Here is an 11758-nt window from a genome sequence, read left to right on the forward strand (position 1 = left end):
TTGCTTGATGGATCTGCCAACTTTAGGAATTACATGCGTCTTGGTTGTTTGATGTAGGGACAAGTTCTGGTTTCACTTTATTCATAGTAACAGTAGTTGGAGAAGTTAGCTGTGGGAATAACCTTACAAATAGCTGGAGCTGCTTATGGGGCACTGCTAGTTTGACCTTAGCTTTAGGAAGTAGTTGGAGAAGTTAGCTTAGCATAGCTTTAGTGATGAGCAGTAGTTGGAGAAGTTGGCTTAGCATAGCTTTAGTGATGAGTAGTAGTTGTAGAAGTTAGCTTAGCATAGCTTTAGTTTTGAGTAGTAGTTGGAGAAGTTAGCTTAGTGTAGACCTGTAGAGCATCTCTGTTGGACAGCTTGCTTTCTGGAGCTGTTATTTCTACACAGAGATTTTTCTCTTGTGACTAACATGTAACAGGTTTAAAAGGTTCAAAATCACACACACACACACACACACACACACACTCACACACACACACACACACACACACACACACACACACACACACACTCCCAGTGTGATTTCTGATCACCCCCCTCTGGTCTTTCAGGAAGAGAGGGCTGTTGTGGAGGAGTTGACTTCCTCTGAGCAGTTCTGGGTAAGCTTCTCTCATCTCCCTCTCCCTCTTCTCCTTTTCTCGCCTCTCTCACCTCTCTCTCCTCTCCTCTTCTCCTCTTTCCTCTCCACTCTCACCTTTCTCTACTCTCTTTTCCTCTCATCTCCCTCTTCTCCTTTTCTCTCCTTTCTCTCCTCTCTCTCCTCTCCACCCAAACTCAGCATCTCTCAGTGGATTACTGGAGATCGCCATACGCCATGGCTCATCTTTGGGCTTTACTGTAGTGTGTTACAGTACCGTGCTCCTAGCTTTCAGTGTCTAGGGGCTTTTCTCTCTATCTGACTGTGTGTGTGTCTGATTTGAACTCACTGAGTTGATCGATATAATCAGTTGACACAATGTTGGATGCTGATTGGTTGGGTTCACTGTGACTTGATAGGTTGACTTGGACTCGGAGTTGATTGGTTGTGTTCATGGAGGTATTATATATAACTGGAGAGCGTGACTAATTAATCAAATGAATGGCAGAGGCTAGGCTAGTAAATCCGGCCAATTCAGTCAACGCCATATTGAACACTGGAGCTCAGATCCAGCGCCAGTTGGCTCTGACCATTATGCCAAGTTCCCAAGCTGGAAATGACGCATGGACCAATATTGTTTTTTATTGGACATTCTGTAAAAAGAGAGTCATCCTCCAGTTCAGAGGGTGGCGATAATGCACATACCTTGCTTGCCGCGTAACAAGAAGAAGTAAAAGTTGCTTGGGAATGCACACCTGAGCCCTGTGGAGTTCCGCACTTAGTAACGATTGGCTGTAGCCACCGGATAGGTGCCCGTCCACCAACATGTACGCGCATGAGAGCTCGTGCCCAACATGGATTTTCGTACAGCTGGTTCTAAATGCTCCATGCGGCACCATACTGGGCTGTGAGTTGGGAGATTGGATTGGTTGGATTAGGCTATTAGTTGATTGGTTTTGTTGGGCTACAAGTTGATTGGTTGTATTAGGTGGAGTCGGTTGTGTTGGACTGTGATTGGCTGAGATGGGCTGTGGTTGGGTGTGTTGCGTTGCGAGTTGATTGGCTATACTGGGCTGTGAGTTGATTGGCTATACTGGGCTGTGAGTTGATTGGCTGTACTGGGCTGTGGGTTGATTGGCTATACTTGGCTATGGATTGATTGGCTGTACTGGGTTGTGGATTGATTGGCTATACTGGGCTGTGAGTTGATTGGCTATTCTTGGCTGAGAGTTGATTGGCTGTGAGTTTTTCAGGTGTGTGTGCCTCCTCTCGTTTTTCAATTAATTCGGTTTTATGCTCTTACTCGCTTCTACAGTATGTGCCATCATCTTAATCCTCCAGCCGCTACACCCTCATACCCCCCACCTCTACACCCCTATAGCCCTATAGCCCTATACCCCTTTACCCCTACAGCCCCACCCGTACACCCCTATAGCCCCACCCCTATAGCCCCACCCCTACACCCCTATAGCCCCACCCCTATAGCCCTGTTGCCCCACCCCTATAGCCCCACCCCTATAGCCCTATACCCTTATAGCCCCACCCCTACACCCCTATAGCCCTATACCCCTTTACCCTTATAGCCCCACCCCTACACCCCTATAGCCCTATACCCTTATAGCCCCACCCCTACACCCCTACACCCCTATAGCCCTATACCCCTTTACCCTTATAGCCCCACCCCTACACCCTATAGCCCCACCCCTATAGCCCTATACCCTTATAGCCCCACCCCTACACCCCTATATCCCTATACCCCTTTACCCTTATAGCCCCACCCCTATAGCCTCACCCCTACACCCCTATAGCCCTCACCCCTATAGCCCCACCCCTGCTTCTTTCCCCATGTCATTCTCTCCCCCCTCTCTCCCATAACTCCGCTCTAAAGCCCAACGCCCACCAGACACGTACGCGGCGCACCGCGCCACGAAAAAAATTTGAATTCCATTGTTTTCAATGGAGCAAAGCCCACTGGAAACGTCTGCCGCGCAGCAGCCGCACAGAGATAGAAAACTATTCTAAAATCCTGCGCGTCAAGCCCAGACCGCCGAACACCGCTGAACGGCATGTCTGGTGGGCGTTGGGCTTAACCCGCCGCATTGTTTTCTGTTTTATCAGACCTGTGTTCTGCTAACCATTCAAGATTCTAGAACCTCTTTAACATATTCCATGATCTGTTGCTCTCGGTTTGCCTCTTTCTTTATCCTTGTCAACGTTCTCTCCTGTGTTGTGTTGTGTTGTGTTCGTTGCGTATGTGTGTGTGAACAACTTTGCGTGCGTGTGTGTGCGTGCGCGGGCGGACCTGTGTTTGTAGGAACCAGTCTTTGCTGCCACTTATTCTCCTCCTCCTCCCATGCCAATGAATGTAAAATCACAGTCTGTTGAGCAGCAGGTAAGAGTGTGTGTGTGTGTGTGTGTGTGTGTGTGTGTGCGCAGTGCCAGTGTCAAATAGCTGTAGTCTGTCCTAATCTGCATGCTAATGCATTTGAGTATTCATTTTGTAATAAGTATACTGTAAGTATACTTTTTGGGCCTTTTATGCCTTAATGATAGGACAGTGGATAGTGACAGGAAGTGAATGGGAGAGAGAGAGAGCAGGGGTGGGATTCAGAAAGGACCACGGGGCGGGAATCGAGCCTGGTTCGCCGGCGTATGGTGCAGTATTGTTGCGCCACTGCGGGGGCGCATTTGAGTACATTGATGACTTGTTGATTTTTGGGGAGCTGCATTGGAAATTTAAAATGGCGTCCAAATGACAGTGATTGTCATTGTTGTATTGATGAGATTGCCCCATGGCGGGTTCCTTGTTATCGCGTTTGCACTGGTGGCATAATTATGACTCAGGTGAATGCTCAGGGCTGCGTTGCAATGCCATTTCCCATTGCCTGCCAACTGAGCTGCTAACAGGTTAGGAACTATGATTTGGGAAACAAACCCCAGGCCATGTGTGTTGATACTCAGGTCATGTGTGTTGATACTCAGGTCACATATTGACACTTAAGTCATGTGTTCATGGGTGAGCAAAGTTCTACCTGTACCGAGATCTATACCCAGCTCTATACCCATCTCTACTCTATACCCAGCTCTACTCTATACCAGCTCTATACCAGCTCTACTCTATACCAGCTCTACTCTATACCCAGCTCTACTCTATACCAGCTCTATACCAGCTCTACTCTATACCCAGCTCTACTCTATACCAGCTCTATACCAGCTCTATACCAGCTCTACTCAATACCCAGCTCTATACCCAGCTCTTCTCTATACCAGCTCTACTCTATACCAGCTCTATACCAGCTCTACTCAATACCCAGCTCTATACCCAGCTCTTCTCTATACCAGCTCTACTCTATACCCAGCTCTATACCAGCTCTACTCTATACCCAGCTCTATACCCAGCTCTATACCCAGCTCTACTCTATACCAGCTCTACTCTATACCCAGCTCTATACCCAGCTCTACTCTATACCCAGCTCTTCTCTATACCAGCTCTACTCTATACCCAGCTCTATACCCAGCTCTACTCTATACCCAGCTCTATACCAGCTCTACTCTATACCAGCTCTATACCAGCTCTACTCTATACTTAGCTCTATACCAGCTCTACTCTATACCCAGCTCTATACCAGCTCTACTCTACACCCAGCTCTATACCAGCTCTATACCAGCTCTACTCTATACCAGCTCTATTATATACCCAGCTCTACTCTATACCCAGCTCTATACCCAGCTCTACTCTATACCCAGCTCTATACCAGCTCTACTCTATACCCAGCTCTATACCCAGCTCTATACCCATCTCTTCTCTATACCAGCTCTACTCTATACCCAGCTCTATACCCAGCTCTACTCTATACCCAGCTCTATACCCATCTCTACTCTATACCCAGCTCTATACCAGCTCTACTCTATACCCAGCTCTACTCTATACCCAGCTCTATACCCAGCTCTACTCTATACCCAGCTCTACTCTATACCAGCTCTATACCCAGCTCTACTCTATACCCAGCTCTATACCCAGGTCTATACCCAGCTCTACTCTATACCCAGCTCTATACCCATCTCTACTCTATACCCAGCTCTACTCTATACCCAGCTCTACTCTATACCCAGCTCTATACCCATCTCTACTCTATACCCAGCTCTACTCTATACCCAGCTCTACTCTATACCCAGCTCTACTCTATACCCAGCTCTACTCTATACCAGCTCTACTCTATACCCAGCTCTATACCCAGCTCTACTCTATACCCAGTTCTACTCTATACCCAGCTTCACTCTATACCCAGCTCTATACCCAGCTCTATACCCAGCTCCACTCTATACCCAGCTCTATACCCAGCTCTACTCTATACCCAGCTCTATACCCATCTATACTCTATACCCAGCTCTACTCTATACCCAGCTCTATACCCAGGGATACTTGTCCCCTAATCCCCACCCTTGGCCATGCATGACCTTTGTCCCCTGTGTGTTCTTGTCCAATCAGGCTGCAGGAGATGAGGGGGAGGGGCAGATGTCCATTGAGGAGAGGAAGCAGATGATCTCTACACGGGAGGAGGCGTGGCAAAGCACGGGCAGGGGTGTGGCCAATGACTCCAGCCAATACACAGTGGCCGGACGTATGGTGAAGAAAGGTATGACACACACACACGTACACACCTACACACGTACACATGCAGACACTCACACATACACATACAGTACCCTCCAGAATTATTGGCACCCTTGGTAAAAGTTGACTAAAAATAGGTCTAGAAAATAATCTTTAGGTGATTTATTGTACTCCCACAATGAAAACAATGAGGAAAAATATACCCTGCAAGGCAGGCAAATTTATTCTGAGAAAAAGGAAAATCTCATAAAGAAATAAATATTTTTAACGAAAACAGCTTGCTCACAATTATTGGCACCCCTGAAACATATTATGTACAACATTTAACAGGAGCATTTTCCTATGTAAATGCAACGTTTTAAAGTAAATCAGAGTGTCTGTGAACTTTCAGAAGAAGTTCATGACGTTCTTTTTCACTATGGTATGAAAATGAAGTCACTCAGAGGCTAAATCCTCTAGTCATTTTTCAACATTGGAGAGACAAGAGAATACACTAAATTGAAATAAAAAGAAATTGTGTTGACATTGGTAAGTAAGAGAATATCTATGGAAACTAGGTATTTTGTTGAAAATGGCTATATTTCCAGTTAAAATGATGACTAAAAGGTTCTAATCATCTGGAAATGTGGCAAACATGCTTGGACAAAGACCCATGGCTATTTTGCTCCCACGCACAGTATGGAGGATGGTATGATAGGCAAAAAATTCCATAAGAACCACTGTTGAGAGTTACAGACAAAGCTGTCATCTTGGGGTCACCAAGTCCCCCCCAAAAATCTTCAAAAGTGACCTCACTGCTAATAGATTATTTAGACAGCATGTCAGGTTAAAGCCAGTAGAGTCATTTAATGAACAATGTAAATGGCAGGAGTTACTGAATGGTACCATGACATGTCTGGGAGTGTGGTCTATTGTCAGATGAAAATAAAATTATGCTCTTTTGCTAAAAACACTTAAGGTGTCTTTGGCGTACATAGAAGAATGACTATACTAAAAAGAACCCCATGCCTAATCAGAATTATGGTGGAGGGGCTGTGCTATTGTGGGGCTGTTTTAATTCCCAAAGGCCTTGGGAACCTAATTAAGGTGCATGGCATCATGAACACCAAGAAAAACCTGAATATTTTCAAAGGAAATCAAACAATCTCTGCCAAGGCCCTAAATGTTGGTCATGATTGGATCATTCATCAGGTCAATGAACCAAAACAAATGCACAGATCAAAACAAATATGGTTTACTGAACACAAAATCAAGCTTCAGACATTGCCATAGCAGTCCCCTGATCTAAACTCCATAGAAAAACAGTGGGATGAGTCAACGAGAAGAATGCACAAGTGTGGACCTAGCAATCTGGACGATCTGGGGAGGTTTTGTAAAGATGAATGGTCTTAAATCCCTTACTTTGTATTCTCAATCTTTATGGGGTGTCAGAGAAGAATATTACATGCTGTTTTATTGACAAAGGGAGGTTTAAGAAGGTATTACAAGTAGGGGTGCCAATAAATGTGAGTGACGTGTTTTTATTAAAAACATTTATTTCTTTATGAGATTTTCCTTTTTCTCAGAATAAATTTGCTTCCCTTGCCGGGTGTATTTTTCCTCATTGTTTTCATTGTGGGAGTACAATAAATCACCTAAAGATTATTTTCTAGACCTATTTTTAGTCAACTTTTACCAAGGGTGCCAATAATTCTGGAGGGTACTGTACACACACGTATGGTGAAGAAAGGTAAGGGACCTACACACACATGTGCATTCAGACACTCAGACATACACATAACCATACTGACACACACACACACACACACACACACGCACACAAAGACACGCTCAATGTATGATCCTTACAAATGATTAAAAAACGAACCCTTCTCACCAATAAAAGTTTGTATTCACTCCGACCCACATTAACCTTTTCATGTGTGTGTGTGTACGCGCGCGTGCGTGCAGGTCTGGCTACATCCTCCATCATCAGCCCCATCTTGTCTCCTGTCTCGACCAAACTCAAAGGCACCAGCCCTGCTGTTGGCAAACCCCAAGATGGTAAGACACATACACACACACACACATATACACACATATACACACACACACACACACACACACACACACACACACACACGCACACGCACATGCACACACACACACGAACACACACGTTGTGTGTGTTTCTTCTGTGTAGAGCTTGAGGCTCGGCCTGAGATGGAGTCTGATAAGAAGTTGGACAAGTTGGAGGCCTTCATTGGACGCATCAACAGCAAAGGTGAGGGTGTGGGTGTGTGAGGGTGTGTGTGTGTGTGTGTGTGTGTGTCTGTCCTCTCACTCAAACGTCACACATATTATGTAGAGAATATGGTATATGATATGATGTTAGCGTGGTGCTAACTGGTCTAAAGGTAACTGATCACTGAGGTAACTGATATAAAGGTGACTGATCACTGAGGTAACTGATATAAAGGTGACTGATCACTGAGGTAACTGTTATATAGGTGACTGATCACTGAGGTAACTGATATAAAGGTGACTGATCACTGAGGTAAACTGATATAAAGGTGACTGATCACTGAGGTAACTGTTATATAGGTGACTGATCACTGAGGTAACTGATATAAAGGTGACTGATCACTGAGGTAACTGATATAAAGGTGACTGATCACTGAGGTAACTGATATAAAGGTGACTGATCACTGAGGTAACAGCTTTAAAGGTAACTGATCACTGAGGTAACTGATATAAAGGTGACTGATCACTGAGGTAACTGATACAAAGGTAACTGATCACTGAGGTAACTGATACAAAGGTGACTGATCACTGAGGTAACTGATATAAAGGTGACTGATCACTGAGGTAACTGCTATAAAGGTGACTGATCACTGAGGTAACTGCTATAAAGGTGACTGATCCCCTTGGGGATCAATAAAGTATCTATCTATCTGATCACTTTTGTTTTCAGTGTCAGAGCTCCAGGAGACGACCCTGACTGTCACGGAGCGAGCTGTAAAGGAAGTGATGCGTCTGGATGATGAGGTCTTCTCCAAGTTCTACCGCCACGTGACCGAGCTGCCGCGCTCACCGGGACGCATTCGCATCGACGATGATTTTGATGCCATCTTTGGCAAGCAGACACCAAAGTATGTCTGGCCACCACACACACACACACACACACACACACACACACACACACACACACAATTGTATTATTAGTAGTATTATCATGTTTATAAATCAGTGTTTTTTATGTTATGATCTGTCTTTTTGGGTTTCTTGACTGAGTGCTTTGGGCCCTGTGTCCACCAATCGCGTTTTTTTGCGCCGACGGTGACCATTTTCAATGTAAAGTCTATGGAGCCCAGTGTTCACAGCGCTGAGCGCCCTCGGCGGAAAAAAAGCTCTCGGCGCTGACCGTTTTTTACCGCAGCGCTCAGAGCGCTCAAAGTTGAAATCTGTTCAACTTTTAGAACAGCGCCGGGCTCGTCAATGTCACTTCTCGTTATAAACCGTCTCTGCTTTTGGTAACTTAGCAACAATAAACACTTCTCGAAGCGCAGAGAAAAGGAGGTTGAGGGCGCTCCCAGCGTAAAAAACGCGATTGGTGGACACAGCACCCTATTGCTGATTTTGTAAGGTGATTGGTGGACACAGCACCCTATTGCTGATTTTGTAAGGTGACCTTTAGTGTCAAGTGAGGTGCACATAAATCAAATGCATTATTATTATGACTATTTCTGTCATTTCATCTTTCAACTTTTCCTCCCTCTCTCACACTCTCTCTTTACCTCTGTCTGTATCTAAATCTTCCTTTGACCATCTCTCTCTCCCTCCATCTCTCGTCTCTCTCTCCGTCCTGTTCCCCTCTTCTCTGCCCTGGCGTCCCTCCATCTCTGGTCTCTCTCTCCGTCCTGTTCCCCTCTTCACTGCCCTGGCGTCCCTCCATCTCTCGTCTCTCTCTCTCCGTCCTGTTCCCCTCTTCTCTGCCCTGGCGTCCCTCCATCTCTGGTCTCTCTCTCCGTCCTGTTCCCCTCTTCTCTGCCCTGGCGTCCCTCCATCTCTCGTCTCTCTCTCTCCGTCCTGTTCCCCTCTTCTCTCTCCGTCCTGTTCCCCTCTTCTCTGCCCTGGCGTCCCTCCATCTCTCGTCTCTCTCTCTCCGTCCTGTTCCCCTCTTCTCTGCCCTGGCGTCCCTCCATCTCTCGTCTCTCTCTCTCCGTCCTGTTCCCCTCTTCTCTGCCCTGGCGTCCCTCCATCTCTGGTCTCTCTCTCCGTCCTGTTCCCCTCTTCTCTCTCTCCGTCCTGTTCCCCTCTTCTCTCTCTCCGTCCTGTTCCCCTCTTCTCTGCCCTGGCGTCCCTCCATCTCTGGTCTCTCTCTTCGTCCTGTTCCCCTCTTCTCTGCCCTGGCGTCCCTCCATCTCTCGTCTCTCTCTCCGTCCTGTTCCCCTGTTCTCTGCCGTGGCGTCAGGCTGGCGTCGGCGATGGTGCAGCACAAGCGTGCGGTGCGTCCGGCCCGGAACGTCCAGGCGTCCCGGAACCCCCTGAGGATGCTGGCGGCGCGGCAGGACATTCGCCACGAGTACACCGAGCAGCGCCTCAACATCGGGCAGCTGGAGAGCAAGAGGATGAAGCACAAGAGTGAGTGTGTGTATGTGTGTGTGTGTGTGTGTGTGTGTGTGTGTGTGTGTGTGTGTGTGTGTGTGTGTGTGTTTATGGCTAGCTGGAGAGCAAGAGGATGAAGCACAAGAGTGAGTGTGTGCGTGTGTGTGTGTGTGTGTGTGTGTGTGTTTATGGCTAGCTGGAGAGCAAGAGGATGAAGCACAAGAGTGAGTGTGTGCGTGTGTGTGTGTGTGTGTGTGTGTGTGTGTGTGGCTGGCTAGCTGGAGAGCAAGAGGATGAAGCACAAGAGTGAGTGTGTGCGTGTGTGTGTGTGTGTGTGTGTGTGTGTGTGTGTGTGTGTGTGTGTGTGTGTGGCTGGCTAGCTGGAGAGCAAGAGGATGAAGCACAAGAGTGAGTGTGTGCGTGTGTGTGTGTGTGTGCGTGTTAGTGTGTCTGTGTGTGTGTGTGTGTGTGTGTGTGTGTGTGTGTGTGTGTGTGTGTGTGTGTGTGTGTGTTTATGGCTAGCTGGAGAGCAAGAGGATGAAGCACAAGAGTGAGTGTGTGTGTTTATGGCAGCGCCTCAACTGAGCAAGAGGATGAAGTGTGTGTGTGTGTGTGTGTGTGTGTGTGTGGAGTGTTAACGGTCTCTCTCTCTGGTCCCCAGCGGTCAGCATGAGTATGAGTAAGAGCTGTAGCCCGTTGGACGCAGCGCTAGCTGGACTGGCCAGTAAGGAGAAGTGTGTGTGTGTGTGTGTGTGTGTGTGAGATTCCCAGCCGCATTCTCCCTGGCTGATCCTTGACTTGCCACCTAATTGTGCCTGTTGAGGTGTCCGTGACCATGGCAACCTTGACGGGGATGAGAAGGAGGCCATCATCCCCACCTGCACACCCCCTACACACACCTGCACACCCCCTACACACCCCCTACACACACCTGCACACCCCCTACACACACACACCTGCACACCCCCTACACACACCTGCACACCCCCTACACACACACACCTGCACACCCCCTACACACACCTGCACACCCCCTACACACCCCCTACACACACCTGCACACCCCCTACACACCCCCTACACACACCTGCACACCCCCTACACACACCTGCACACCCCCTACACACACACACACCTGCACACCCCCTACACACACACACCTGCACACCCCCTACACACACCTGCACACCCCTACACACACCTGCACACCCCCTACACACACACACCTGCACACCCCCTACACACACCCTACACACACCTGCACACCCCTACACACACCTGCACACCCCCTACACACACACACACCTGCACACCCCCTACACACACCCTACACACACCTGCACACCCCCTACACCAGGGCTATTCAACTTCAGTACCAAGAGGGCCGGATGGAAAAATCACTGGGTTTTCAGGGGCCGCATAAAATAAGACGCCGCAAAATAATTGTATCCAACAATATTTGATAAAATCAGAGTAAAATTCAGTTCAATTGAATTGAATTTTATACACTGGCATAGAAACTAAGAACATAGCCTATTATCCATATCCATAAAAAAAATCTTCTCAGACAGATGATAGGCTGCCACACAAACTATAGGCCTACAAGTATTTGAAAACACCTAGGCTAACCATAGTATTTCATACCTGATGTCTGATAGCTGCCATATCATGCATCAGTGGGACAAATTGCAGTGTTGATTTAACTAGCCTACTGTATTTCAAGATAATTAGGCTCATAAGTGTTTCAAACACACACAGTAGCCTAGCCTACAGCGCCAATCTCTCAAATATACTTAGCATTGAATTTAAAGAAAAAGTAATGCCAGCTCTGCCTCTTTCTATTTCACAATTTCTTACCGCCAAAGATTCTAAACTTCGAGCCTGCGCAAATCACAAACAATAACATTTACACAAGTGGAGTGAAGATGGCTCTGTCTAAAGAAACGTCTAATTGACAACGAGAATCGTTCATTTTA

General features: G+C 47.1%; 1 protein-coding gene across 1 annotated transcript in view; it reads left to right on the plus strand.

Moving 5' to 3' along the window:
- The window catches only part of LOC134099884 (supervillin-like), a 71876-nt gene that overhangs the window by 37692 nt on the left and 22426 nt on the right, over positions 1 to 11758 (plus strand). The window contains exons 20-26 of the mRNA XM_062552913.1: positions 555 to 602; positions 5070 to 5217; positions 7146 to 7238; positions 7378 to 7458; positions 8149 to 8326; positions 9649 to 9818; positions 10444 to 10506. Coding sequence (XP_062408897.1) covers positions 555 to 602; positions 5070 to 5217; positions 7146 to 7238; positions 7378 to 7458; positions 8149 to 8326; positions 9649 to 9818; positions 10444 to 10506 — 781 coding nt within the window. The remainder of the gene's footprint in view (positions 1 to 554; positions 603 to 5069; positions 5218 to 7145; positions 7239 to 7377; positions 7459 to 8148; positions 8327 to 9648; positions 9819 to 10443; positions 10507 to 11758) is intronic.

This window comes from Sardina pilchardus, chromosome 2 (assembly GCF_963854185.1).
Source record: "Sardina pilchardus chromosome 2, fSarPil1.1, whole genome shotgun sequence".
NCBI lineage: Eukaryota > Metazoa > Chordata > Actinopteri > Clupeiformes > Clupeidae > Sardina > Sardina pilchardus.